The sequence below is a fragment of the Haemaphysalis longicornis genome, unplaced genomic scaffold, assembly GCF_048455015.1.
Source record: "Haemaphysalis longicornis isolate Haplotype H1 unplaced genomic scaffold, Haemaphysalis longicornis Haplotype H1 scaffold_2, whole genome shotgun sequence".
Lineage (NCBI taxonomy): Eukaryota > Metazoa > Arthropoda > Arachnida > Ixodida > Ixodidae > Haemaphysalis > Haemaphysalis longicornis.
The window spans coordinates 253,227,866-253,251,489 of record NW_027526295.1 but is presented as its reverse complement, the minus strand read 5'-3'; the positions used below and the strand labels follow the sequence as shown (position 1 = coordinate 253,251,489).

The following is a 23,624-nucleotide window of genomic DNA, read 5'->3' as shown; positions in this document are numbered from 1 at the left end:
AGCTCGTAAAACAAAAACAAGCGTATTCTTCAAATACAAAGCACAGTAGGGTCAGGTATTTTATGGTGCGAAGAAAAGGGAAGTCGATCCACTTCAGAGTCTTGGCAGTGGAATCCTCCGACACATACAAAATAGAGGAAAGACGTGTTTCTCATAAGAATGATACTTTTTTCTCTGCTCCTTATTGGCGGAAGTGATGTTACGTCACAACGAAGAGGCTTATTTGACCAATGCCTTATTGCAAAATACGGCGGTGGTAATGGAGCAGGGAGTCTTATTTAGGTGGTGCAGGGCCCCACGCGGCGTGGTCCCTCGACGCGTGACGGAGCGATCAGGACTTCCTGCTCGCCAGCCAAAGCACGCCGAACCTGTAATTACGAGCCGGGAAAATTCACACCTCGCGCTCGCCCAGGGTCGGCGGCCCTTTGTTCGCGCGCAGGCTTTTCCAAAGAACCAACTACAGCCGGACGCCTGCCCCGCAGGTGGTCTCGCCGCCTGCGAGTGTGTGTGGCTAGCGCGCCGCTTACAAAACGCGGGAGTGGCCGGCGCTCGATTTAGAGGGCGCCTTGCCGTACTACTACGGTTCACTTTCCAGGTATCTAGGCCGGGAAGACTCCACGTACGCCTTGTGGGCGCGACACTACAGCGGTCGTTTCTTTGGAGTGAGTGTATGGCGTCGACTACCTCGTGCTTCCGCAGGAAGTCTTTCGGACAGTGTCGTGAATGAAGGGGATGGCGTTTCCGGCGGAATCGCTGTCATTGGAAGCAGGCAGTGAATTTACCACTGGGGAACTCATTCAAGACAGGTTATGTCAAAACTATGAAACTTCTCGTGGCTGCACTGGCGTCCTTTCTCTATAAAACAGTGTTGCCGGTGCGGCATACGAAAGGAGAAAACGTGCTTCGCTTGAAACCAAGGATAAGATAGCCGGGTGTGGCCGCGAGTTGGTAACAAAACATAAGTAAACAAATCAGAAGGCATGTTTCTGCAAAATATGCGCACGATTCGTTCTTAGAATAAAAACATAAATTGGCCTCCAAAATAATAACACAGTACTTTGTCTTTGGTGTACAAAATTTTGTTCTAATGATATTATTGCAGTCAAGCGATTTTCGAACAAGAGAATTTTCGTAATATGAGCTGCTAACCGGACAGCTCATTTAGCTGTGTGCGCGCATCCAAGAAGAAGTCGGGGATTTTCTCCACGCTCAACCATAAGCGACAGTTACAGGGAGACGGCAATCAAAAGACCTCGTCAGTTTCCTCGGCAATCAAAAGACCTCGTGAGGAAACGCTCACTCCTGAATGCCTCCTCCTTCTCGGAAAGCTGACCGCAAATCCGCAACCCCTGAGCCAGTTGATGGTTGTACTGAAAGTGCAAGCGTACGCTCAGATCACACTACTTGTCTCTCCTCATTAAGCCGTTTGCATGGGGATACCCGCGTACTTTTAGTGCTTAGCGGGAAAAGTGAAAGAACTCTTTCACAGATCCTCATGGTACGTATACATAAGAGATTTTTCCGAATTGGGTGTTTTTAATGTGTATTTCTTTTGTTTGCATTTCTAAAATTCACAGTCACACACACACACAGGAGAGAGAGGGACAGAGAGGGGGTGGAGGGAGAGGGAGAGAGAGAGATTGCCTTTAAAAGCACATCAGATTTGTAATGGCAACCGTACTGTGGCGGCCAGATAAATCCTCCTTCTGAGGAGTTAGGAAGACATTTCCTATGCGTGTACATAGCCAATTTGTTCGCGATATAGACTGCTCTGCGTTTCTATCCTTTATCTTTTCAATTGTATGTGCCACTTTATCATGCAAAGCCAAGCTCACCCGGCAGTAGTCGAAGGCGACATCATTAACCGTAGTTTATAGGTGGCGTTCCTGTAAGGCGAGCGGCCGAATGTCAGTAAGCGTAAGTTAACGGAACCGCAAATCAACACAGTCCAGATGAGAAGGCCCTATGACACGTTGCTTTCCCAGCCTCCCAGCTGTTTGCAAGTTCCGCGGGACCCACCGCCGCATTCCGACGTTTTCTACACGTCGCCTTACACATCAACCGCCGTGACTGCTGAATTCCGCCAGGGGCTTCGCTCTTTCTTATACAGACAGTGGCATGGCAACGTGTAAGTTTACGGGGACGCCAATGTGGAGGCAGCGATGACGTTCGCAGAGTGGTCTACGGCGTTCGTGGGAACACAGAGGGGGGCGGCTAAAAGCGGAATCCGATGGGCACAAGTGCTGCGACGGCACACGGCCTCGATATGGCCGGCGTGATATAGAGCAATTTACGAGACGGCGTAAGCGAGGGCGCAGCTTAGCGTACAGTGCTACAACGCGCGCACCGCGGAGAGCAGCGCTATCTCAGTGCGCGACCCTTCTCGTACCGCGGCCCAGTGGACGTGGCTGGACGTAATTTATGGCAAATTGGGAAGCTGATAAGAAGCGGTGTTTCCAGCAGCCAACGTATGCAAGAGAACAACGCCACCCTTAAGCGCGCCCCCAGCGCTTTCGCTGTTACGTTGCCAGCGAGCCACGGTTGAGTTCCCCGCACACAGTAGTGGAAGGTAGCACACGTGAAGGGGCTGTCGCTCGAGTAGGACTGCTTGGAAGTAAGTTCGGGAGCGGTGGTCAGCCGAACCGAAAGCAAATGACGTTATTTTGCAAACAATTTGTGAGGCAGCTGAAGTAAATTCGGAGGGGAAAAACTCACAGAAGACGAGAATGATATTATAGGACACGCGAGAAAGGTGCGCATATGAAGCTGCGCTGAAGGATGCAGAAATGAAGCCTGAAAGGGTTGCAGCAAAATTGAGGACTAATATTGACGGCCAGAAGAATCACTTTGCCAGAGTAGTCTTCTTCGGAGCCGTCACATACATCTACACTGAATGTAGCTACAAAAAGCGCGAAGGTAGATGAGACAGACAGCCGGACTGACATGTACAGTATTAATTAATTAATAAGATTTATTGACGGATCGATTTATTTATTTATTTATTTATTTATTTATTTATTTATTTATTTATTTACGGGCGAATGTACGAATGGGTTAAAAATGGATCGATGAATAGATGGGTGGACGGACCCGTCTATTGGGTGACTGAGTTTGCCGTCAGATTCGCGCCCTTTTTTCGGTGGAACCGGCTTGCGCAACGTTTTTGTCCAGCACAATGCTGTTCAGTGATTACTTTTATTATTCTTCAGAGTTTTATTTTTTCCGAATATAATTGATTTTTTAGAGAATTTTACGTGCCGTTTTTGATCATTAAACTCCAGGCGTTCATTTCGACAATTGTTTACGAAAATGATACTGGCCCATCCGTTGTCGGTTTTTCTTCGTCAAAATTTGTGTTCGTTTGTTTCGGTGTTGTACAGGAAGCTCTTGAGGTTGTTTTTATTTCGCATGCAGGTGGGATTTTTCGTACATGTTGAGGAAAGAAAGCAGTGAAAGAAAAATAAGAAGAAAAAGGTGCGAGATGGATTCCTGTGGAGCCTATGCGCTACCGGGCTTTGTGATTTCGCTCCCGAGCGGGAAGCGAAGGGCTATAAATACGCCGCCCTCCGCTGTGCCAAATCTGCTCAAAACCCAGACGGTCCCGGTTCGAGCAGATGATCTCCTTGTCCGATAACCGCATCGGACACGCGTAAAACGCGCTCCTCCGTCCTCGTTATACAAGACTTGGGTTCGACGACGCGCGCTATATCAGACGTGACCACTCCAGGGAGGAGAGATGCGTTGGGCTGACTGCTTCTTAACTCATCTAACTCATCTGGCTTAACTCATCTTAACTCATCTTAACTAGCTGGCTTTTTTGTCGCGACTCAGTAGCACCTTCTTTTTGGGAAGTGATTCATCTGCTGCTATAATTAGTATTTTAAGCGTGCACGCCCACCGAGGTCTTCGCTGAGCATGTGCTGATGGTCTCACCAAAGGATAAACATCAACGCTATTCTGAGTAGCTAAAGGACAAGCAAGAAATAACAGTGACCATCGCATGTATACAGAGCGAGAGATTATATTAACACCTCAAAGGAAGCCATGAGGCAGCAGGCGTCAAATTAGGGTTTGCGTATTTACTCCACTGACATCTCGAGCGCAGGGCGATGTGCATGTCTCTTTACGCACAGAACAAAAATAGAGGTGTTCTTCGTCATTACTCGAACTATAAACCGAGGTGAAGAAGCGGCAGAAAATTGGCCATCAATACGACCCGTCCCTGCAGAAATCTTTAAAACCAGATTTGCCCAAATCAGCCTGTTTTGATGTGAAATACTTATCTAGCGAGCTCTTATTTGCAAAGTAAAATTTTATTTCACTCTAATACTCCGGGTGCATCATGTGGAGGGCAAGGATCGAAGGTGCGGTTTGTACCAAATGTAAGTAAGGTCAGCTAAGAACGGTAGGGTCGGCTTTCCCTCAGCACTAGAAGGTATCAGGCAATGCATACTACCAAAAAACTGGCCGCGTATTTGCTCGCTTTGCTGCAAATGTCAAAAGACGATAGTCTTCTGCGACCCCCCTCCCCCTAACTGCCTCTCCCCGCTTCTGCCTCGGTCCTCCCATAATAAACACAATGGAGGCTTGCTGAATCAAATTCGATTTTCCCGCGTTCGCACTGCTGGCGGGCCATCTATCGGACCTTGATTTCGTTATCGTGCTGTTTCACTTCCCGCGCGAGCCACGAGCTCCAGGCTTGACCGGGAGCTCTTTTTGTATATTGTGGTTAAAATGTTGTTTTAACGCGTTTTTTATGTCTGCTATGGCAAAAATTACGACGCCCACGCATATCTTCTATTAAACGAGCACTGCTAGTATCAGTTATGTAGTTATGTTTTGTCCTCAAATATGCCGAATGTTTTCTTCTTGACGAAAAATGTTGACAAGTGCGAAGTATCCTACCAGGCTTGCAAGTCTGGAATCGTATTGCCTACATAAACTTCTCCTTCAAGGTTTTCCTTCAACTTTTGGCCGGGTGACTGAATCGACGGACGGACGGACGGACAGACAGACGGACCAAGTGCAGCGTTTCTGCCCAACTAACCGACTTAGAAAGGAGCGCACACCGCGCTGTCGCAGCAGCGAACTAATTTGCAAGGAATGAAAACCAAGAATCCGAGCAGTCCTTTGGATACAGGATCCAAAATAAAGTTTCTCTCTCTCTCTCTCTCTCTCTCTCTCTCTCTCTCTCTCTCTCTCTCTATCTCTCTCTCTCTCTCTCTCTCTCTATATATATATATATATATATATATATATATATATATATATATATATATATATATATATATATATAGAGAGAGAGAGAGAGAGAGAGGCAATACGAGAGAGAGGCCTAGAGAGAGAGGCAATGTAGGCAATACGATTCTGATTCGCTACATGCATAGCGAGGGCCTCTGTTCTGGCAGTCTTGTTGCCAAAGGGAGCTTAAGAGGGTTCAAAGCTGGTCGACCACTCTGGACATGTCGTAGACACTCGAGTCACGACCCGGGGGTTAAAAAGAAGGTCCCCTTCACCCCGATTAGTCCGAATGGCGCTGGCTACCACCCCCAAGCACAGGAAACAAACATACCTAACATAAATACCCCAGAAAGAGAATGGGAAAATCGCCCCGCCGGTAGCGTAGTGGTTATCGCACCAGACCGGTATTCTGGAGGTCGTGGGTTCGGATCCCACCTGGCGGGCATTTTTTCTTCACTTTCTTTCTTTCTTTCCAAATTCTTAATCTGCTTCAATGATCTACCAGATCCTCCCCTTTGCTTTCCGAGGTTTTCTCGACTGCCAACCCTTATTTCTATATATATATATATATATATATATATATATATATAGTAAGGAAATGAGGGGCTCGTTGAGGAAATACAGAAAGATAGGTCAGCAGTCTACAATGCCAAAGGAGGCATAGGGGTGTGGTTAGGCTCTTTTCTTTTTTACTATGGTTAATGAAGTAAACATTCTTTTTTTTAAATATACAGAAGAAAGAAAGAAAGAAAAACACGCGCCCAGAGTGGGGACCGAACCCACGCCTTTCGATTACATGTCGAATGCCTTACCAATTCGGCTATCTGGCGACTGTGTTCCCCTTCACTTTCTGGGCTATTTATATTTACTAGAAGTGTATCTGACACTTGAGGGTGGTAGCCAGCGCCATTCTGACTACACGGGAAGAAGGGGACCTTCTTTTCAACCCCCGGGGCGTGACTCCAACGTCTACAGCCTGTCATGAGCGGGTAACTGGCGGGAAGCCCTCTTATGCTACCTAGGCATCAAGGCTGCCAGAACCGAGACCCTCGCTAGGCTTTCGCTGAATAATATAGTAAGGAAATGAGGGGCTCGTTGAGGAAACGCTACCTAGGCAGCCTTGATGCCTAGGTAGCATAAGAGGGCTTCCCGCCAGTTACCCGCTCATGACAGGCTGTAGACGTTGGAGTCACGCCCCGGGGGTTGAAAAGAAGGTCCCCTTCTCCCCGTGTGGTCAGAGTGGCGCTGGCTACCACCCTCAAGTGTCAGATACACTTCTAGTAAATATAAATAGCCCAGAAAGTGAAGGGGAACACAGTCGCCCAGATAGCCGAATTGGTAAGGCATTCGACATGTAATCGAAAGGCGTGGGTTCGGTCCCCACTCTGGGCGCGTGTTTTTCTTTCTTTTTTTCTTCTGTATATTTAAAAAAAGAATGTTTACTTCATTAACCGTAGTAAAAAAGAAAAGAGCCTAACCACACCCCTATGCCTCCTTTGGCATTGTAGACTGCTGACCTATCTTTCTATATATATATATATATATGTGTGTGTGTGTGTGTGTGTGTGTGTGTGGGTGTGTGTATCCGAATAATCAGAGCGTCGTCAAGGGGATTCATTTAACGCGCTGCTTGCCACCGATTTAAGCGACGTAAGATGGTATTTCGGGAAGTAGAAAAAACAAAACAAAACAATCAAATCCGTTTCTTAAAAAAAGCATAGTTGAATGCGAAGCTTTGTCCCATGCGAACTGAATCAAACTGAAAGTCCAAAGCCAACGACTATGCAACGAAGAACCCAAGTAATGCTGAGCGACCCGATGCGACGTTTTGGTTCTATTAGGTGATTTGGTTCGGGTCACCCGCCTTTCTCGGGTTCGTTGCGTCATCGTTGGCTTTGGACTTTGAATTTGATTCAGTTCGCATGGGAGAAAGCTTCGCAGGAGTGCTGTAAGCTGGGCTAGTTGGTACTATTCCATGGCGGGTAACAGCGCGAAAACTGGACGCAAACACGAAGCGCTTGTTTGTGTCTCTCGCTTTTCGTGTTTTCGTCCAGTTTTCGCGCTGTTACCCTCCATGGAAAGCTTCGCGTTCAACTATGTTCCTTCAAAAAAGGGGCTTTGATTTTTTTTTTCTTGAGGCCCCAAAGGAAAGCTGAGTGGTCACGAATCATTTTCTCCAAATGTTTTGAATTTTCATCATCATCAAAGTGTTGGCTTTTCTGTAGTGCCTTTTTGGGCACTCACGGGCGAATCAGTGTGACATCGAAATCTTCGCTTTGATAAACCTCAGCAGAGGGAGAAGGCACAGTCACTAGTAGAGACACGATTGCCGCCTCATGCGGCGGCGTAGACAAGAGCGAGCCATTAAGACATGGCGTCCAGTGGCGTACGTAGGATATCATTTCAGTGGGTGGGGGCGGGCACAGCAAAGGGGGAAATGGAAATGGCGAAAGAATGAAGAATTAAAAAACCAACAACACAAGAAAAATAAAAAGCCGCAGCAAGGAGTTCATACTGATTAAATATATAAAAACTTGGAGATGACACAGAACTCCCCGATTGTTTCGCTGACTTTTCCTCCACTGAAATTGCAAACTGGCTGATCTGCGTGGTGGGAACGTCGATGCGGCATACGTCGATGCGGTATGTGTGGTTGGTGTGTAGATTGCCCACACAAAAAACGAAAGAAGCTCACACCAACGCATAAGACATGAAGGTAGCGAAGCAGTACGCAACCTTCACGACCATCACGAAGGTTTAAGTCCTCTATTGCACCTGATTTGCTTGTTCGTCGCTGCTGCAACGACCTTTATTGGACCTTTATTCCATGGTCCTTTATTCCTTTATTCCAGAGGAATTCCTTTATTCCTTTACTCCTCATTCCTTTACGATGGACCTTTATTCCATCAGTGTTGGTCTAAGTGTGAGGGTTTTTTTTTTTTTTCGAAGCGATGATCATTTGACATCAACTTGGAGGGGCATGCGAAGGACGTGTTATTCTCGTTCCGCGCAAGGGTTCCATGATTACGGCGAACGCTGGGTTTGTTCTTTCGGCCAATCTTCCTTGGTGGGTATGCTCTCCATTCTTGGCCAATCTCCCTAAATTGGTATTCTCGGCATTTTTTTTGGTATTTTTAGCTGCGGACGCGGAAAATAACGATTTGCTAGACAGCTTCGCCACCTGAAAAACAATTGCCTGTAGCCATTATTTGTTGACAGCCTGAGTTATTTTCTTCTTTCGCCGTCCTTTTGGTACGACAGTTGGTTACGGGCACACTACAGCGGCCCCTGAAGCATTGGAAGGGGGGAAGTAGTAGAACTAAGCTGATACTGGACCATCGTCGGCACCGCCAGAAGCGCGACACGCGCTCGGTGTGCCCGTAACAAAACCAACCGCGGGCCCAGGGCCAAACTAGGTCGGTACCCGCGGCGTCAAGTCCTGGCCAAGGAGCTCGCGTTGGCTACGAAGGAAGGAATCAAGATAAACCTAGCACTCACAACCATCGTCATAATTACCACCTTTGTGTCGACCGCAGGGCGCGCCTCTCCCGTGCATAGGGTTTCCTACATATACTAATGCAAACTATGGCAAATATAGAAAGAGTATAGCTTTCTGCTTTGCTTCGTAATTGATCTTGGCTTGTAGCGTTTTCGCGATTGTGAAAATACGCAAAGTGCAGTCAAACTGACTATAGCAATGTTTATTTACATGTATAAGAAATAAAAGCAAGCCGTTACAGTAAAATAAGGTGCATTTTCTTCCGTTTTCTGTTTGTTGTTGTAGCGGAAGGTTTAGGTGAACATTATCGTTCATGATCATTTCCGAGACTGACGGGCCAAGCCAGCTACCACAAAATACCTTTAACTTTTGCAATACTCCACGAAGGCACATTTTCATCGTTTCATTATTCATTTACAAAAATAAGTTACCAGAAGAGTCCGTAAATGTTACCAGAAACTCAGTATACCTCGTCGCCTATCCCGCGAGGTGGCCGGACCACCAAAAGGAGCTGGTTGTCGGCACAGGGGCCAGCCGAGAATGCGAGCTGAAGTAATGAGGAAAGCACAGGCGAACACAACTTTGTAGCGCCGAGAACAACCTGCAGCGATTTGGCAGCATGTTCGCCACAAGCGCGGCGCTGTTCTTTTATACCTCAGCGGCAAAAAAAGACAAAGAATATTTTTCGTACCATTTCGAGCAGATTTGTTTCAATCTATGAGTATCTGTTTCTCCAAAACGACTAAGCTCTAACACCCTCTTTTTTCCGCCAGATTATGCCCACTTATTTTTTATGTTAGAAACAAAAAGCAGAAATCAAGAAAACAAGAAATCAAATCAGAAAGCGACGGTTTCAAGCGATATTGTTTGCGGTGATGAAAAAGACTGCCAATATTTTGGTCGTTTAGTTTTCATATACTATGGCTTATTGTCGCACTTCAAGGAGATCTAAAAGACACAAGCCGAATGTCTGGGACTATAGCTATAGGGTACTTGTAAAGAGCTGTATAAACTGCAACCTTAGCGTGGCTTTCTCGTGACGGTTAGGAGTGTCTGCGGTGAGGACATAGGCTTTATAATATTTGAAGAAATCTGCATACAGTAATTTAATCGAACCCAAACAAATTATCATTTGGTCCCACTTAACGCCTACATCGCTGACGCTGTCTTGATAGCCATATGTCATCTTTCCCTGGCAGTTATCGTGTCCCACCTGTTGACAGGTGCGCTCGGCGTCAAGAATCCTTCGTAGACACTGAAAAGGCGTCTTCTTTACATAGCCCATTTACGAGGACATTTCTTGGGCTCTCGTAATGTGAGAAGGACCACGTGTTGGCTATCCCTCAATAAGAGACTGAAGCCAAGCTGCTTTAAGGTCATATTGCACAGGCCATTTTACGATAATGTGCCTTGGATAAAAGTGAGTAGCATATATTGTTTATGCGGATCGCTGATCTGTTAAATGTTTATCTTTTTATTGCTTTGATCGTAAATATCAAGTGAACTGCAATATAATGAGATCTCCAGAAATTATACATGAAATGAAAACACAGTAATGTTCTTAAATGCTGGACGTATAGTGGCAACTTGCCAATTTGTTGAACAATGTTACCGTCTTGTTGGCCACGCAAATGTATTCCCACACATGCCCGCACGCACAAATGAAGAGAGGGCGCGTAAAATTAATCTTAATGATCGTTCGTTTTCAGATCGCAAACGGCGTGTAAATAAAGACCACAGTGCGTCCCTGCGCGCGGCCACTTTATTACGCTTTGTGTGATATTTAAGCCCCTGCACAGGATAGTGGACAACAAAACCTGAAAGAGGCAACGCTACGAAAACTGGTGCAACGAACAGAAAACAAGACACACTCGTAAACGATCTGCTCGGTCGCAGGTTATAATCCGGGTAATCGATTGACAGATAAGAATGTCAACGGGGGCCTTGCTCTCCTCACGCGGATTACGTTTATATCGAGAAAGAAAATCTCGGAGGAGTAACCAAGAGAAAAAGAGCTCGAGGTAAAGCAACTTCGCAATAACAATTTCAAGGCCCCACACGTAGTCCTGAAGGCTGACGCACGCGGCGAGGGGCGCTGTACAAACAAAGCACAAGCGCAACGCGTTGCACGTGCAACCCGACACACATTGCGTGTTTTGGGAAAACGGGAATGAGAAGCATCGACCAGTGTGAGCTGTCCGGGTCACGGTCCTGCCTCTAATCCTCAGCAGAGAACTGGCAGCAGTTGATGGTATCCACTGTTTGCATTCCGGGCGACTTGCAGCGGCGAGAAACTGGAGCATACGAGCGGCTGGATACGCACAGCAAGGAAGATGTCTGCCCTCGATAAAGTGCATGTTTTACGCGTTTGTATGCACGCCATAACACGACCAGCAGACAGCATGGCTCCGCGAAACAAAGGCAATTGTTCGTCTACATTCTGTGATACTACACCGGCAGTTTCAGATTTACACAATTGCCGACAATTCTTCGACGCAACGGACGCTGTTCATAAGGGGCCTTACGTACGCATATATTCACCGTTGACTTGGGTGGGTTGTTAGAATGCCACGGGTTATTTTAAATTTAAAGCGAAGTGTATTAACTGCGGAAAACGACTTGGTGCAGAGTGCGCGTGTCGAGGGTTAGCAGTAATGTATGGATATGGCGCTACCTTTCGAAATGCGAGTGCCAGCTACGACTCCGAAATGTCCAGCCTGCAAGTTACTATGATTGCGCTATCGCGGAGACGACCAGCGCTGTCGTGACGGTAACGACGATAAAGACAAGCTGCTACGACACAGGGGAGCGCCGTTGCTATGGTAACCAGGAATGACTCATCTGTTCAATCACCACTGGTGTGTCCGCGGCGAGGGAAGTGCCATGCTAGCGCTTGAGTGCCGTATACATAGAATCAGTTGCAATGACTCCTTCAGTAGAATTACGGACAAGGTTATACAGGAGCGAGATGTGATCGCGTCAGAAAAATAGAGAGATAAGAAGGGATCTCACAGTAATCGCCAGAGATAAGAAGACCTGCAAACTTCGTCTACAGAACCCCGAAGTACTGCGTTAGAAAGAGGTGTTCAATAAGTGGGGCCGGTGCAGGAATTCAGCAGCTGTAAATAGAGTATTTCAGAAGCAGTTCCTTGATACTTTGTTCTCGTTTATGTTCAATTATTGATCGCCTTCGGCTCCGGGGTGATTTGAAGCCTTTGCCAGCATTGTGCGAGCCGATTTTGGAAACTTTATGCTGCTCCTGTGTCGGTTCTATACTGTTGGATGATAATACACCTGCAGTCAATTTTCTGATTGGATCGAATAATCCCCTGCCATTTTTTTTTGTGCCGAGATATTTTGTGATTACTTCAGCAACAAATGCTTATTGGTGTTTTTTTTTTCTTTTGAGAGTCAAAAATCGTCAGCACTACTCGCAGCTGGGAATCTTCCCCTAATATATTTGTGACTTCACACCTGCCATTTTTCTCCATGAGTTGCCTAACTTGCACGGATACGCGACATCTGGTAATTAAACCTTATGTAATAAAAATTGAAAGTAAAAAATTGCACGTAAAATGCGAGATTATATATTAGACAAATGCAGTATAAATTTGTTTACGTGACTCTCCCCTAAACAAAGCACACGTGGATAACAAAAGTCTCAAACTGAAAACGTGGGCCATAGGCAGCACCAGGTAGAAAACGGTTAGACATTACGTAGACCCTAATTGCCTTTATCTCGTTCGCCCGAGGCGGAGAGAAAATTGAGAATTCGCGTGTCGACAGACGGGCCTTTGTTTCATTTCATTTCGTTTATTCATACTGCGGGCCAAAATGCTGACCCATGCAGGGAGGGCAATACAGAGCGAGAATACAAACAACGCATGAACAGGATGCTACCTATAACATATTACAAAAACTTCCAAATACTTGCCTTAGCACAAGAACCGCGACATAAGAACAACACGACTAAAATCTCAGTGGGGCAAAACGCCTTGCTCGAACAACAACACAGCACTAATACAACAACACAGCAGGTAATTTTCTTATAAAGAACAAGTGGCCACAAGCCCAGGTTTATAGATTATTCTAGTTCATGAGGCAAGTAGTTATCCAATTCTTGTGAGAATTTTCTTGACTGTAAAACCTCAAGGGGGAGGGGATTCCATTTGTTAATTGTACGCACAAAAAAAAAAACTATTCACGAGAGAATTTTGTATTAGAAAATATTGGCGTAATAGAGAGGTTATGTCTATGTCTTGTTTTTCGGGCTTGAAGAAAAGTTACGTAACGAGGTAGTTCATCGCGGGCAACAGTCGCGAATGACATAAATGACTTTCCAACTTCATAACATGTTCCTAAACAAAAACTTCTCGGCGGGACGGCTTTTTGTTCTTAAAAACAGTAATTGGCTACAAAAAAGACACGCCGACAAGTCCAAACAAAAACATACTGACGTTTCCGCTTCCAGAACGGAAGCCTTGTTCACAATGAATGCATCACCAGAAGTGGGTCGTTTAAATGGGTTGAGTAATCGCTGCAAAGAGCGTGCGTAGATCGGGTTCCAAAAAAAAAAACAGTTATAAAAGGAGGGAAACGATTAACAAGCACAAGAAGCAACTGTTACCTCCGAGCAGCCTTTTTGGCAGCCAGTTATGCGCACACGGCGCGCCGAACAGACGTCGCCGACAGGGACGGGCCTCTCGACACGTGTATGCCTATTGTTGGGTGATTCAGCGCTGTCGTTACCGGGCCATACCCCCAGGTGAGCAATACAGTCACGCCGCTGCCTTAGGCGCGCGGGCTGCCACCCGCGGCCTCCACCGCTAATCAATCCGCGACGCGTGTTCCGCGCGCAGGGTGAAACGAACCCCCGAGGCATGTAACACTGCTTCGCTTCCGTCTCGGTGGATTGTATAACTTTCGTTTCTCCCGTGGGTGTCTCCTTTGCGCGTGGAAGCCCGCGTAGGCATCGCCTTTCCTGCCGAGAAATCCTTCATTTTCTGTCATCACAGGGGCTTCATCTTCAATCATATTTTGCGGTGAACAGCGACCCGATATCATTTCTTTATTCCGACTGCACCGTTGTAACCATTGACTCTCATTGAGTTCCGTGAAAGTGTCCAGGCCGGGTCAGCGAAGTGTTTCACCGGTGCAGTGTCTATTCTTTGCTTCTTTTTGTTTTTATATTATGTGAAATATATTCAAGCTGCGCTGTTTTAACGTTTGGCGTATGGTATACGCTTGTGTTTTATTGCTTTTCTGAAGACCTTAATTTATACGAACATTTGCATGAAACATTTATCCTCCCTATATACAGTGAAATCTCGTTAAACGAAATCACGGCCTTAACAGAACAGCAGCATCCCAAATTCTTAAAAAAACAACAAAAAAAAAAAAAAAAACAGACCGCATAGGCGAAATTCGGTCTCGTTAAACGGAACTCGTCTTAAATAGAACGTTTAGCGGGTCCTCCTATGTCCCGCTTCCTTAACAAGGTTGCAGTTCAAACGGAGTAGGAGAGAACTTTATTAAAACGCAACATTAAGGGGGACTCGCCTGATCACATTCCTATGAGACTTAGTAATTTATTACCCAAGGGTTACAAAAAGCACCGTGTGCTAATAAGAAAAGTCTTACAAATCCACATAAATGTTCCTAACGGCCTAGTTTAAAAATATAGCACATCTTTACTGAAATACAAAAAATAAACAACAAATGCACTTTAGTTTATCTAATTTTCATTAGATGCCGCTAGCGGTCTACCATGCGAGAGTCTTAATTTTTTTATTTCAGTTAAGAAGTGACATATGTCTAAAATAAACAAACTACGCCGTTGGGCACACTTGTATGTATTTCTAAAAGTTCTCGTATCGGGGCCCAGTGGTATTTAAAGCGGAGGGTCATGAAGTAGCAAGTGCCAGAGGAATGGTAACAGGTGAGTCCCCTTTAAGCGTCTAGGATGTCCGGGTCCCGGTTCATCAAAGCTAACTGGTCCGGTTTGCTAACCTCCGACTAACTGATGGCTGATGGAACAGTTGAATTTAAGTGTATATGGCTTGAAGTTCTTCAAGCAAACTGTGGTTGGTCACATTATCGACGATGTACAATTTTCAGCGTGTAACTCAGACGCCTTTACGGCCATATATATATATATATATATATATATATATATATATATATATATATATATATATATATATATATATATATATATATATATATATATATATATATATATATATATATATATATATATATATAGTATGTATATATATATATATATATATATATATATATATATATATGTATATATATATATATATATATATATATATATATATATATATATATATATATATACATATATATATATATATATATATATATATATATATATATATATATATATATATATATATATATATATATATATATATATATATATATTTATTATAATTTAACTGCGACCAGCGAGTCAGCGAAACCACAATGGCAAGTGCTGTGCCACGAAAACAATGTAGTCAAATTACGTGTTAACCCAAATAGCCGCTACTAATGACTGACTGACTACACATCGAGTCTACACGTTGACATAGTCTCAAACCTGTACTTTGTATACTCTTCGTGTGCCGTAGTTATTTAACCGACCTTTCTTGTATGGGAATGAAAGGTACACAAATCTAGAAAAAAATACAATGCAGTCCCTGTCCCTCCAGGCACCCCCGTTGGCCCCCAGAAGAGTTGCCGTCTAAGGCAATTGATCGAAATGATCATTCCTCTCTAAGCGATGTCTTCAAAGCATATCCAGTCTTTGGATAATTTTGTGTCAGTTGTACCTCAACCGCAATGCCGTCTTACTGAGTACACCACTTGTCAGTTCAACTGAAATGATTTTCCTCACGTAGCTGCTTTAAATCGATATCAGGAGGAAACCGGGCGTAAGACAAGGACGGTGTGATGGTAAATAAAAATTTTTTTGCATAACTAAAATGTTGGATCGAAAAAAGGAAATAAAAGCGAGCTTTAATGGATTCACGTAAATCAAACCAAAACTTCTGGCGCTTAAAAAGAGAGATTCCACGAGAAACTTTGCAATGGAGAAACAGAAAGCGGAAACACGAGTCGAGCATTATTAGTGTTTCCGATGAGGTTAGGAAACGACCCCTGATTGAAACAGACAACACTTGGCTTCAGTGGCCTTCGAGAACATTCGGGAGCTGCGTGGGTGTGCCGCAAGAGAAGGGACGAGATTTTCGGGCAAAGGGGCATTGAATGAAGTATTAGGGCACCAATGATTAAGAAACAAAATGTGAAAAAAAAAAAGCACCCGCTTCTTTTGCACCACACCCTCTACTTTTCCTCCGTTGCGTACTCGTATTTATCACGGTGGGAATGGGCAAAGGCCACTGCGAGCTACTGCCTACGAACGATGAAAGTGGGAACCCATTCAATGCATGCACTCACATTACGTTGGACGAATAATAAACGCGAGAACCTTGAAATTCATCTTTTACTACGGCACACGTTATTCTAAGCTATAAGAAAAATGCCAATATTGGTAATTAAACTCCGGCTTTCCAGTTTTAATCTAAGATGGTAAAGAGCATAAACCGTATGTGATCACCGACTATATCTCATCACAATTCTATTTGGTCGACATGTGTTGCAGTGAGCGATCAATTGTGAACTCTCCAAAAATCATTGCGTTCGGAAAGCTATAATCTTTATGGGCACTAAAATGATTACGGAGGTATTACATACATTCTCTATCACAGTCCAACTTGCACCACATGATTATAGTCTATATAAAAGAAACTAAAACGAAATAGGAATTGTATGTGATAGGCTGGCAATGAAACAGTTCTGAAATCGTTTCTGTAAAGCGCTACAGTTGTTTGGGCGATATAGTAACCAACTATGTCGTGTGCCTGCTACTGCGCGTGAATTTTATTCTGATCTGCCAAGTATTTCTCAGGTTATTTCCGAGAATCGGCGTATTCAGCATAGTATTTCCAATGGCTGATCCGCTTCCAGCGTGAATTGGTATAAATGGTATAGTTTATAGTTACTGGTTTTTCACCATCGTTGAAAACTTGGTCAACGGACTGTAAATCAGCGAGGGCGAACCTCAAAGCAGCCGCACCGTTGATATCCGTTCACTAGAGAACAGAGTGAAATGACCAAATGGTTGCGATTAAGCACTGCTGGGATTGGTATCAGGCAAAAACGAAGAGAGTCGCTCACCACCAACTGCAGTGCGCGGGCCGGTACGAGAAGCAGACGACCCCAAGCCAAAGCGCGAGCAGAGGCCCCGGTCTCGCGCCCATGCCGTTGAGTCCGTCTTGGCTCACACACCTCACCGTCGTCGTCCGCTCGTTTGCGTCAAGTTTCCACCGCCGATGGATTCGCGAGGCAGGGCCCGAATTCGCCGGAAACATCCATAGCCGCCTTCGAACGGTGCTCGGACCGCACGTCGGTGGCGCACCCGAAAAGCGCGTCGTCTGCCACCGCCGAAGCAGACGCTCGTCTGCTCCAGCCCGCCCACCAATGGAGGCTGGGGAAAGAGGGCGCTGCCGTACGCCCTTTCGCCAATCGCGTCACGGGGCGGCCGATTTGTTCCCCCCTCTGCGATAGTTTTGTTTGTGCACGGCTTAGCGTTTATGGGCGAGGGTGCTGGTCGTCCCAGAGGGCCGGCTCCTGCGTACCCGCTGCCCACGGTCCTAAAACATTGCCCCAACGAAAGCAAAAGTGCACCCGTGCCAGACGGGGAACCGACGAGTGCCGTATGGCACTCTCGAAAGTTTCTGGCCTTACATAACAGGAAAAGCCGCGGTTACACAACACGACTAAGTGGCCGCCAACCTCCTCGCGAGCCGGGTCAATTAGTCTTCCGACGGCTCTGTTGCAAAGCACGCGGGACTTTTAACACCACCACATCCCTCTCGTTAGTCGTTGCGCGTAAGTTGTGAACACACCGCGTGGAAGGGTTTATTTTATTTGCTTAGTAGCTGCATGGCTCTGAACCAGCCGTAGTTAGGGCCGTTACTAGCGACACGAGCACACAGGCGCCTTGGGTGGCTTAAATATACTACAGGTGAAACATCCAGATTATATAATCAACACACGCGCCCGCGCACATGCATACACGCCCATCTACGTACGTAGCATTATGACTATTTTTCAAGCATGACACGCTTCTGACTCCATAATTTGCTATTCACCGCGCACACATTGCTACATTATGTAAGAAGATCCCTCTTTTTTGGTTAATTATATAAGTGCTGTTGGGGGAGGGACAGCGACTCTACAAGTGGCAGTCCTACAGGAAGCAGGTTGTTCATATGCTTTAAAAATGCAGAGCAGAACTTTAATAAAAACATACTTATTTAAAGCGCAGTATATGCATTAACGCAGCTAGTGTTCACCACAGAACTGGTAACAGCACGAGCCCGAGGTGTTACAACTCGGCTCACCTCAACCGGCACCTTCGGCAAGCCGTAGCCTACGCACTGTTGCGAGCGATATCATTCATAATAACATCGCTGGGACATCAGTTGTGGGTAGACGTGAAGGTGTCTACTAAATTACTGTGAGGCCCGCAGTTGTATTTTGGCAGTTGTCTTCTAGAATTGACAGGCCAAACTAACTTGCAAGCACGTTTTCGCATGCTATCGGTGCAAACAAGAAAAAAAAAAAAAGGTCAAACGAGTCTTTACAAGACACTTTTGTTTAGATTTAGGGTTTAGCCACACCCATACTTTATAATGCAGATGCAGTACGTCTTACTAAGCCCGATTTATTAAATAAGCATCAGCACAGTTTTGCATCGGGCTCGGATACGCAAGCACTTTTTGAAAACCAATCTGATTTAGTGCATGGTAAGTTCTAAAAAAAATGAAGCAGCCTTTGGTCTGTCCCTTGAAGTACAAAGTTCTTTTGCCTTGAATCATGCAATTTTGTGTAATAGGATATAATTGAGGTTTTCGGGAACCATTCATTTTTATTTATCCTACTCGACTACGTGTCAACACGTTCCCAAATTGTAGCACTTGGGCGGGAGCAGAGTGCAGAGCTTTATTTGCGATACCGGGTGCCCCAAGGCTCCATTTTATCTTCACTTTTATTTAACATTTTTCTTAATGACATGGACAGCGTGATAGAGTATTCAAAGATTTGAGTACGCAGATGATGACACTTTGCTTGTATCTAGTCACAGCAGTTACTACACTTCACTTTGAGACCTTCGGAAAGTTGCTATTAAGCTCAGTGACTGAATTGGAGAAGATTTAGAGTTACCCGGAAAAAAGTAAACCGACGTGTTTTGGAAAACCCCCATAATGTAGTCCAAAATATCGATTCTGCTTATTTGCATACGTCCAAATGCACAACTTGCACTTGCCGCCCCTGTAACATGGGTGTCCTCGGTAAAATCTTTCGGTGTGTTCATTGACGGTGACCTGTCTTGGAATGCACACATAGCTATGCTTGTAAGAAATTGCGAAGCGTTGCGTGCTCTACAGTATGAAGGAAGGTATCAAATAAGAGGTCATTGGCACAAGGTTACAGAATCCTCCGTTATGCCATGTGCTGTTTGTTCAACTGTTCTTGAACACGAGAAAAACAAACAAACAAACAAACAAAGTATATCGAATTCCGGAAAAGATTGTTAGAGTGCTCTTTACAGTGTTACTCGAGATTGATCAATCCGTGTACAAAAATCGGCAGGATCGCTTAGTTTTGACGATGTGTCATTTCAACAGAGCCATTTTGAAATATATGTGGAAAAGTGATCACAAGGTGTATAACACGAATAATTTGACTCTAAGAAATATATATGGCTACGTGATACCGAGATTTCAGACACACTATGGGGTAGTTATATGATTTTGGTACGATCTAGCTTTTTTTTTTAATGAACTACCGAATGATCTGCGTTTTATAACCTCGCGATGTAAGCTGAGAGCGCCCAACTTTCTTTTGAGGACGGCTGTGCGCTAGTGCTCAGCCATGTTTAATTTTGTTGCGCTTTGGTTTTATCTGCATTTTTTGCTCCTCCTGTATTTTGTATTTGTATTAGCTCTAAATTTTCCTGAGGCATTATTGTTTAGCATTCGCTCGGACGTTTTATAATTCTGACATTATCTGTGAAACTGCGATATTCCGTGATACCGTTGCTGCTACAGGACGTCGCCACACAATGCTAATGAAGTCTCAGGCTTGCCCGTGGCAATCTTATACATTTAGGATTTAATAAATGTTATCTTATTATCTTTCTTCGCACACAAAGCTGCCCGTATACTGCAATAGTACGTGCACTCAATTTGTCCCAGCTGGACTGGAACAATGCGCACTTTACCACTGCTACCACTGGACGCGAGCAACTATTGGAACATGCCTCCACCTCCGCCTTTCCCCTTTCCCCTACCGGCGGACGAGGACACGCCTTTGCAACACGTTCGCACGGACTCTTTCTCATGAGAGAGTCAGATTAAAATCACTAACGAATGGTCAATACAAGCTGATAACCCAGACCAACTTTATGAACGCTCTCGTGTACCTTTTCCCCTACGGAACCTATAAAGTACTAAGGCATCATGACCCCTCTAAGTGACCTGCAAACCTTGCACGGACCGTATACATCCTTGGACTGCGAACAACTCTTTCGTAAATCGCTCGCTCGCTCGCTCCCTCTTCCTCTTCTACCCCCCCCCCCCCCCCCCGGCCCTACGGCATTCAAGCCCCATGTAGAAAATAAAGCAATTCTTTTTGTCCTTATCTGTACACAAGCAATTGTGCTTCAGGCTGTGCAGTAAGTACCATGTTGTGACCCTACATGTTTGACTGAAAGCCGTCCATTTTTTGTGTAGTCTTCAAGAGGCCATGATATGAAAGAGGTCCTTCGATGGCAAATTTTTGAGGAATCTGCTTCAACCAGATTTGTATGATCGTCGGTAAAGGCAGAGGCTACGAAAGTGTTTTGAATGTGAAGGAAGATAGTGGTGGTGATGATGGTTATTATTTTTTTCAACCTTAGGAAACCCCCCTTTTTTTAAGAACGTTTATTTTGCCACAGGGCATATATATGGTATTATGAGGTGATGGTGATTAGATGAAACTGAAAATGTTCGCTTCGCGGATGAAGTCAAGGAGTGAACGATGATGGCGCCCATGTATCCATGCGGCGTATGCGGAGGCGTCGTCTGCGCGGAGGCCCGTCGCCGCAAGGCGCTGCAGTCTGCTCGATTTCTATTTTTCAACTACTCATTTTCTGCGTGCCAACTTTGGCCCTTTTCTTTTTTGCATTTTGCGGTTGTCAAAACGAGAGAACATTTTCTTTCGGCAATTGAATAGTTACTTTTTTTTTCCACAGAGGTCGGCTGGAGCTTTCTCAACCGAACCTTTATTCAACCAACCTTTTTCTCAAGAAGCAGTTTTCCATCAACTTCAAACCACCTACATAATGTAATAATGAACTCCTATATGCCTCTTTAAGAAAGAAGTCGTACCATCTGCGTGGCTCTCAAAATGTACTTCACGTGCTTTCCCGCATTAAAAAATCGACATCAAAATAAAATTACGCGATTGAAATCATTCACTGCCACCGATAGAAACAGAAACACTCTAATTATAGAAATGTGTCGGTAACAAGTTACAAGAAGAAAATAAACAAGGTTAATTGGGGATCAAAAAACGATTAGCCATGGCAGGCTGGACGTGTATTCTGACAAATGACTCAGTCGTATTTATCTTTGTGCTTCGGATCACTGTATACAGCCGTTTTATTTTTGGTTTTGGTGCCATCACTTGTCTAATCGTGCCAATGCCAGCTCAGCCCTCGTCCATTATTTGCAACATAAAAGGACTCGATCCTCCCCTGTCCGCCCTTCCCCTTTGTTTTTGAGCCCCTGGTGAAGGTTAAATAGTGGTTATGTAGTCGCATTTGACCGGATTGAGAAGGGCTTTGTAAAATCATAGAGCACGCAGCTCCAGATATTCCAAATTAGGCAACTGACGAAAGCTATTGCGTCTCATGCAGCCAGTTATGCCGCGTACAAACTGCACATTGCTCAGGGGGTGTTGTTGGACAACAAGTGATACATTTTAACTAAAATGTACTAGTTTGTATAGAAGTGCGCGGATAGTAAATCTATACAAGGGCATTTGAAACATCGAACAGTGAACAACCTTCTGTGTCGGGTCACAGTAAAAATTAAAATAGGCAGAATCTCAGATAGGTAAAGAAGTCAAGAAAGTTTATTGAAGTGCATTAGACAAATACAAAAGTAGAAACACTACAGACAGGTGTTCCGAAGTCGATTACTGTACTAGAACTCGATAAGTTAACGAAAGAGATACTAAGCGCAATAAACTTAGGAGCAATAAACAAGAATATAACAAGCTCGTTAGAAAATATAAAGCACTACAGTAGAAATAGCATGAATTCATTTCATACAAACAACAAAAACAGGAGAAAGTTCATTGGTGTAAAAAACACGGTCATCATATTCGTTTTATATTCGGAGAAATAAGCAAAAGTGACAAAAACCGATTAACTGAACAAGGGATGGTTTTTAAAGGATGACTTAAATGGCGACACGCAGTTAATTAATTTTACAGCAGGTGGGAAACTATTCCAAATTGATATTACAGATAAAGTTGACAGTACAGAAAGTTGATATTGCAAATTGATATTGCAGAGAGGTAATTTTACCGTAATTAGTTTGAACACGTAATTTTCTATTTGATGCAAACCTTGTGATGCTGTGCTTTACTGAGAAAATGGGGTTGGTAAAATTAAACGGCAATTGGAAACACAAGGACTTAAAAAAATTCAAGGGTTGAATAAATTGCGCACAAAACACAAGACAATAAGAAAGGGTCAGGACGGGCGCAGACTCACAACTAGCTTTAATGAAACAAACGAACATGACTAGTATATACCATCTATTGCACGTGCACACAAAGCAGCCAGTTTTTGCTCTTTTCTTATCAATGAACCATCCTGGTAAAAAAGTTCAAACTCACTTCCGTACAACGTAACAGATGCCTCGCTCACACAATTTCCATGGTTTATACGAATAAAAAAGGCTTCTAACAACTCGCGGGCGACTCGTTCCCGGCTTCTGCTCAGCACTTTTGTTTCATTCAACAGCGGCTGACATGGCCTGTCCTCGCAGGAGAAACAATAGTGTGGAAGATGCGACCTTGTTTTGTTTTTCATTGATAGCCGGTGTTCCCTCAAACGGTCATTGATACAACGGCCCGTCTGGCCCACGTATACCTTCCCGCGCGTGCGCGGTATAGAGTATACAGCCTTGTAGCACAATGAACAAACTGTGTATGCATGCTGTGGCCTTGTTTGATCCTGGAACGACATGTACTACTCCATCCGGCACAACATCCTGCTACCTGTTTTGATAAATGCGTTAGAAAGAGACTTCTTTTGAAAATTAGGGCGTAATTTCTGGTGACATTTTTTTAACTTGTCAATGCATACCTTGGAGTCACCATAGTGTCATTCCGGCACAGCCACAGCACATAACGCAGCGGAATCTTATCGAATCACGAGTCGCGTCCCTGCACCTACTTTCTGTGGTTTATCTCAATTTTCGTTCAAAGGATACCCTTCGAAAGAACCGAAGCTTCTGCTCCGTAAGCGAGTTCTCGAAACCCGCATTGATGTACATACGTATAAATTTCCGCTTTATTGGTCTTAAAATACCACTCAGAACCCGTTTACGGCGGGTAGCAAATATAAGGGTGGTGGACGCTATGTCATGTTCCCCACCTACTACCCAAGTTGAGTTGATTTGGCAATGAGGTGGCACACACGACAGCCAGAGCACTCACCTCCCGGGCGTGCCTCATCTCTTTAGCCTCT

At 44.6% G+C, this 23,624-nt stretch overlaps 1 protein-coding gene across 1 annotated transcript in view; it reads right to left on the bottom strand.

Annotated features, from left to right (window-relative positions):
* The window catches only part of LOC144170402 (protein Wnt-4-like), a 60,916-nt gene extending 43,642 nt beyond the window's left edge, over positions 1–17,274 (bottom strand). The window contains exon 1 of the mRNA XM_077700185.1: positions 16,988–17,274. Within this exon, the coding sequence (XP_077556311.1) occupies positions 16,988–17,181 (194 nt within the window). The 5' untranslated portion in view covers positions 17,182–17,274. The remainder of the gene's footprint in view (positions 1–16,987) is intronic.
* Between the last annotated feature and the right edge of the window lie 6,350 nt (positions 17,275–23,624).